This window comes from Mobula hypostoma, chromosome 9 (assembly GCF_963921235.1).
Source record: "Mobula hypostoma chromosome 9, sMobHyp1.1, whole genome shotgun sequence".
NCBI classification, from domain to species: domain Eukaryota; kingdom Metazoa; phylum Chordata; class Chondrichthyes; order Myliobatiformes; family Myliobatidae; genus Mobula; species Mobula hypostoma.
The window spans coordinates 60,773,254-60,780,328 of NC_086105.1; the positions used below are offsets into that span (position 1 = coordinate 60,773,254).

General features: G+C 43.8%; 1 protein-coding gene across 1 annotated transcript; it reads right to left on the minus strand.

Annotated features, from left to right (window-relative positions):
• Window positions 1-355: 355 nt before the first annotated feature.
• Window positions 356-628, minus strand: LOC134352388 (barrier-to-autointegration factor-like). Its single transcript, XM_063059716.1, has one exon. It carries the CDS (start codon window positions 626-628, stop codon window positions 356-358), a length of 273 nt encoding a protein of 90 aa, XP_062915786.1.
• Between the last annotated feature and the right edge of the window lie 6,447 nt (window positions 629-7,075).

Genomic DNA, 7,075 nt, shown 5'->3' on the forward strand with positions numbered 1-7,075 from the left:
AACCCACCACACTGGTTAAGATTGTGCTCAATTGTATAATGCCTTTTTCTGGCTTGTTAGTCAACTTCGTTCCTTTGCAATGCCCTGGGAAGTTTCATGATCGGAAAGATATTGTAGACAGCAGCAGGAAATGGTTGCTAGGAACTGCAGCAGCTGAACCAAGCAGGACTGCAGAGGTCTCTACTCTGCTGGATTGCCTAATTGTCACCACAGAAAGCATCCTGTGCAGATAGGTGTGGTGACTGGGCAAAACAACAAGAATTTGAGATTTGCTTTTCTTTATTTGTTCAGAACACCTTTGTTAACCCAGATCATAAGTAATGAACTTCATACATACTTTAGGCAAGATTATTAACTACAGGAAAGCGTTGCACCATTCCTGTAAACAGAAGACGCACTGTCCAGCTTGTCTGCTGTTGGCTCCACAAAGATCTTTCAACCATTCTTTAAGTAATTCATCATCCTTTCTCAGAACAGGAAACTGGCCTAGCACTACATAGGCCTTATCAAAACCTTGTTCTTCTAGTTTTCTTCCAAGTGTTGCTCCGATTCCAGCCAGGGCAGAAACTGATTTGTTTCCCATTGGTTCGGACACAAAATTCCTGCACTTGTGTGATGTTGAAATCATCACACAGTCTCTTAACTCTCGACTTCATTGCTGACTGGTTATTGTCATGTTTTGGAAGTTTTGTCACATATCGTCGTCATGGCTATCCCTCGAGGTCGGAGATGATGGTCTTCGATCTGTTGATCTACTTATGGGCTCTCAAGTGGCTTATGAGTCCAATCTTGGCTTTGAAAGTTCTTCTGCATTCAGGACAGGTAGTTCCAGATGGCAGATCGGGCTTTGATTTTCTTCTCTTTTCTTCTAATTCTGCACATCTGTTGGCATCTAAAGTTGCTGTTCCTTCTCGGATGATGGCTAGCCAGAGTTCCTGTCCTTGGCATTGGTTCCCCAATTGTTGATGTCGATCTTACATTTCTTCATGTTGGCCTTTAAGACGTCTTTGAATCTCTTCTGTTGTCCGCCTCTTTTACGTTTGCCTTCTTTAAGCTGGGAGTAGAAGATTTGTTTCGGCAGACGTTTGTCTTTCATCCGAACAACATAACCGCTCCATCTTAGTTGGTTCTTGATGACGTAGGCTTCAATGCTTGTTGTTTTTGCTTCATTTAGTACACTGACGTTGGTTCTTCTATCTTCCCAGCTGATATTTAAGACGTTTCGAAGACAGCGTTGATGGAACTTTTCAAGTGCCTTCAGATGTCACATGTAGAGTTCCTCTAAACAGCAAACAGTGAAATGCATTGCATTACGTCAAAGCAATTCGGTGAGGGGTGTACTGGGGGCAGCCCGCAAGTTTCACCAAGCTTCCTGCTCCAATCTCGCATGCCCACAACTCACTCACCCTAACCGTACGCTCGGAATGTGGGGGGAAAGCGGAGCACCCAAAGGAAACACACGCAGTCACAAAGAGAACCTAGAACCTCCTTACATTCTGCAGCGGGAATTGAGCCATTGAACCCTAATCTTACAGTGGCACTACACAGTCCTGTCAATCCCGAAAACCAGCCTCCCCTCCACGGACTTTTTGCTGCATGCATAAAGCAGTCAATGTAATGAAGGACTCGTTCACCCCAGGCATTCTACCTTTCTCTCCCACCACACCCACCCTCCATCCAGGCAGAAGACACTAAACTTACCACCAGGCTCAGTGAGAGCACCTACCTCACTGTCGTCGGACATCGGACTCCCAAGCAGACTTGTTATATAATTCCGATGAAGTCTTGTTCTCCCAAGTAACCTAGTCATGACCTTTGCACTTTATCTGTCTCCTTGCACTGTCAATGTAACACCACGTTCTGTTTTCGTTTGGTACGACTGCAATCTACGTATGGAAGGAAGGCTCCGTCTGGATGGTAAGAAAGCAAAAGCTTTTCATTGTATCTCGGTATATCTGACAACAATGATCAACCAATTAATGTAAATTAATTATTTCATTTATAATAAATGATAGATGGATGTATAGCTAGATAGAAAAATGTGAATTCAGTGACCAGTTACAGCCTGTCCATCAAATAACCCCTCCCCAAACAAAATCTTTCCATCAACTAACCCCTCCCCAACCAACACATACTGTCCAAAAAATGACCCCTCCACATCAACACACGCTGTCCATCAACAAACTCTTCCCCCACCAACATATTCTGTCCATCAACAAACCCTTACCTCCAAGATACATCCTGTCCATCAACCCCTCCCCCACCAACACACCCGTTCCAGCAACCTCTTCCCCTTCCCCAACAACAGTCCCTGTTCAGAAACTAATGCCTCTTCCACCAACATATCCTCTCCATCAACAAACCCTTCCCCTACCAACACATCCTGCCCATCAACTAAACCCTCCTCCACCAACACACCCTGTCCATCACTAATCCTACCCCCACCAACATATCCTGCCTACCAGCACATATTTTCTATCAACCAAACCACCCCCATCTACACATCCTGTCCATCAACCAACCCCTCCCCCACCTATACATCCTGTCCATCAACATATCCAGTCTAGCAACTACCCCTCACCAGCAAGATACCCTAAACACCAACTGTCCCTCTCCACCAAGGCCTCCTGTTTTCCAACACACCCTCCCGATCACCAAACCTGCCCTCCCACACACCCTCCTCATTGACACACCCTGCCTACTGACTATTCCTGTCCACCAACCAACCCCTCCACGACCAACACTCCATGTCAACCATCTTCATTTGTCCAACAATGTACACTTGTCAACCAAATACCCTTGTCCATATCTACCCCTGTTAGGGTTGCCAACTGTCCCGTATTAGCCGGGACATCCGGTATATTGGATTAAATTGGTTTGTCCCATACGGGACCGTCCTTGACCCATATTTCCCCAGCTAAGGTAGACCGTTCCTATGAAACTGTTCGTAAGCCGAAGAAGCAATTGGTTTGTTTACCATTAATTTATATGGGAAAAATTTTTGAGCGTTCCCAGACCCAAAAAATAACCTACCAAATCATACCAAATAACACATAAAACCTAAAATAACACTAACATATAGTAAAAGCAGGAATGATATGATAAATACACAGCCTACATAAAGTAGAAATAATGTATGTACAGTGTAGTTTCACTTAACAGATCGGGAAGATTAAGCCAAAACTGATTTGTAGAAAAAGAATCGACACGTTCACACATGCGCACATAGGTGCCCGCGCAAGGCTTCATGGTCATGGTAGTCCTTTTCAGGGTGAACACAAGTGTCCCGTATTTGACTGCTACTTTTGTCCCTTATTTGGGAGTGAGAATGTTGGCAACCCTAACCCCTGTCCACCAACTGTCCACAACTATTCCTCCTCACCAACACACTGCCCCGATCAACCATCTCTGCCCATGCACACACATTCCTGATCGACACACCCTGCCTACCAGCTATCCCTGTTCACCGTCCCACTCTCACCACCAACATACCATCCCCACGAACACAACTCGCCCACCAACCTTTTCAGACACTATCGATCCTGACAGGTCTGAAGCTCAGGATCCTAGTTTCTGGGTAAACGTCAGTGTGTCTGGATGGGAAGAATTGCCTGTCACTCTGGGATCTCTGTACTGGAGTGAGCAGGTGCCTGGTTATGACCTACACTCAGTCGCCATTTTATTAGCCTGCACGCCTGCTCATTAATACACATATCTATTCAAACAATCAAGTGGCAGCAACTCAGTGCATAAAAGCATTCAGATTCGATCAATTGTCGTTCAGCCCAAACATAAGAATGGGGAAGAAATGTGATCTAAGTGACTTTGACCGTGGAATGATTGTTGGTGCTAGATGGGGTGGTTTGAGTATCTCAGAATCTGCTGATCTCCTGGGATTTTCATGCACAATTTTCTCTAGAGTTTACAAAGAATGGTGAGAAAAACAAAGAAACATCCAATGAGCAGCAGTTCTGTGGATAAAAAAGGTTTGTAAATGAGAGAGGTCAGGAGAGAATGCTCAGACTTTTTCAAGCTGACAGGAAGGCCACAGTATCTCCAATCACCACGTGTTTCAACGTTGGTGTGCGGAAGAGCATCTCCGAACACACGACATGTCAAATCCTGAAGTGGATCGACTACAGCAGCTGAACACCACAAACATACTCAGTGCCATCGTCAGGTAGAGGAGGTATCTTATAAGATAACCGCTGAGTCCTTATCCTATGGACACAAACTGCAGGGTCATTTTGCTAGAGGGCCAGTATATAAGGACGTTGCTAAGGGGTTGCTACCCTGTCAAGTCAACCATTCATCTGATAGACATTGAGTAAGGGCCCCACCTAACCTGGTGTTGGACATCAATCCAATGTTCGAAGTTCTAAGTAAGTTTATAATCAAAGTACAGATGTCGCTGTGTAAAGGTCAGGTACAGAAATATAGCTCGAGTTCCTAAGACCTTTACACAGGACTGTATTAATCAACGCGGAGTGGAGATTGAGTTTGTAAATCTGGCAGGAGCAAAGGACGTTGGGAAGGCTGAGGGTGGAGCGCCGCAGGACGGGTGTGGGACAGGTGGCAGAGAAGGAGAGCCAGGGAGTGCCAGGGAGTGGGGGAGATGTAGACACACCCAGCCCTGAGACACCAGGCAAGGAAACCTGATTGCAAACAATTGGTTTATTGATCATTTCAGAGTGTCTCTCTGGTGCTTCCCACTCCCTCTCCTCTTCCTTCTACTTTTCCCAACCATGATTCCCCTCTCCCTGCCCCCTTCCCATACTCAGTCCCAACAGAGACCCATATCAGAATCAGGTTCATCATCACTCACAGATGTCATGATTTTTTTTTGTGGCAGCAGTACAGTGCAATACATAAAATTAGTACAGTCCTGTGCAAAAGTCTTGGGCACCCTAGCTACAGTGGCATGCAAAAGTTTGGGCACTACTGGTCAAAATTTCTGTTACTGTGAATAGCTAAGCAAGTAAAAGATGAACTGATTTCCAAAAGGCATAAAGTTAAAGAATTTCATTTCTTTAATATTTTAAGCAAGATTACTTTTTTATTTCCATCTTTTACAGTTTCAAAATAACAAAAGAGAGAAAGGACCTGAAGCAAAAGTTTGGGCACCCTGCATGGTCAGTGTGTAGTAACACCCCTTTTGGCAAGTATCACAACTTGTAAATGCTTTCTGTAGCCAGCTAAGAGTCTTCCAATTCTTGTTTGGGGGATTTTCGCCCATTCTTCCTTGCAAAGGGCTTCTAGTTCTGTAAGATTCTTGGGCCGTCTTGCATGCACTGCTCTTTTGAGGTCTATCCACAGATTTTCAATGATGTTTAGGTCAGGGAACTGTGAGGGCCATGGCAAAACCTTCAGCTTGCACCTCTTGAGGTAGTCCATCATGGATTTTGAGGTGTGTTTAGGATCATTATCTTGTTGTAGAAGCCATCCTCTTTTCATCTTCAGCTTTCTTACAGATGGTGTGATGTTTGCTTCCAGAATTTGCTGGTATTTAATTGAATTCATTCTTCCCTCTACCAGTGAAATGTTTCCTGTGCCACTGGCTGCAACACAAGCCCAAAGTATGATCGATCCACCCCCATACTTAACAGTTGGAGAGGTGTTCTTTTCATGAAATTCTGCACCTTTTTTTCTCCAAACATACCTTTGCTCATTGCGGCCAATAAGTTCTATTTTAACTTTATCAGTCCACAGGACTTGTTTCCAAACTGCATCAGGCTTGCTTAGATGTTCCTTTGCAAACTTCTGATGCTGAATTTTGTAGTCAGGACGCAGGACAGGTTTTCTTCTGATGACTTTTCCATGAAGCTCATATTTGTGCAGGTGTCACTGCACAGTAGAACAGTGCACCACCACTCCTGAGTCTGTTAAATCTTCCTGAAGGTCTTTTGCAATCAAACGGGGATTTTGATTTGCCTTTCTAGCAATCCTATGAGCAATTCTCTCGGAAAGTTTTCTTGGTCATCCAGACCTCAACTTGACCTCCACCGTTCCTGTTAACTGCCATTTCTTAATTACATTACGAACTGAGGAAAGGGCTACCTGGACATGCTTTGCTATCTTCTTATAGCCTTCTCCTGCTTTGTGGGCATCATTTATTTTAATTTTCAGAGTGCTAGACAGCTGCTTAGAGCACCCCATGGCTGCTGATTTGAGGTTTGAGGAGTCAGGGTATTAATAAAGCTTTGAAATTTGCATCACCTGGCCTTTCCTAACAATCACTGTGAACAAGCCATAGCCCTAACAAGCTAATTAAGGTCTGAGACCTTGGTAAAAGTTATCTGAGAGCTCAAATCTCTTGGGGTGCCCAAACTTTTGCATGGTGCTCCTTTCCTTTTTTCCTTTTTTTCACTCCAAAATTGTACAAAACAAAACTAATACACTAACCTTGCTCAAATTGTTAAAAAGAATGTTTCATCTTTAACTTTATGACTTTGGAGATCAGTTCATCTTCTACTCACTTAGCTATTCACAGTAACAGAAATTTTGACCGGGATGTCCAAACTTCTGCATGCCACTATGTGTATATATATGACTTTTGTACAGTACTGTATATGTCACCATATACAATCCTGAGATTCATTTTATTGCAGGCATACTCACTCAATAAATCCAATAAACATAACAGAATCATTGAAAGACCTCACCCAACACATTGGACAACCAGTCTGCAAATCAAAAAAGCAAGCAAAAATGATATAAAATAATAAACAAGTAAATAAATGTAATTCTCGCTTTGGCTAGTGGCTTAATATAGGGGGTGATAGCCCCCGGCCCGGCCAAACTTAAGAAATCTCATTTGGGTGGATGCTGCAAGGTGTCCCCTGTTACAAATCAGTACACTGAAATAACAAACAGTACACAATATGCAATTCAACGATTAAACTTTATAATTCTTACTTTGCCTATATGGTTAGTAAAGAAATGAAAAAAGGTGAAAAAGGGCCCAATCTTATTAAACAGTCTGTGCGCAATGTTGGAGCTCACTGATAAGTCGATCGTCCACCATCGACCTCCTCCGATCGTCGCTGCCCTTCGGACCCTCGCTTCAAGTCCACCC

Excerpts from the sequence above, each read along its gene's own strand:
- LOC134352388 (XM_063059716.1), bottom strand. The coding sequence starts at position 628 with ATGATTTCAACATCACACAAGTGCAGGAATTTTGTGTCCGAACCAATG.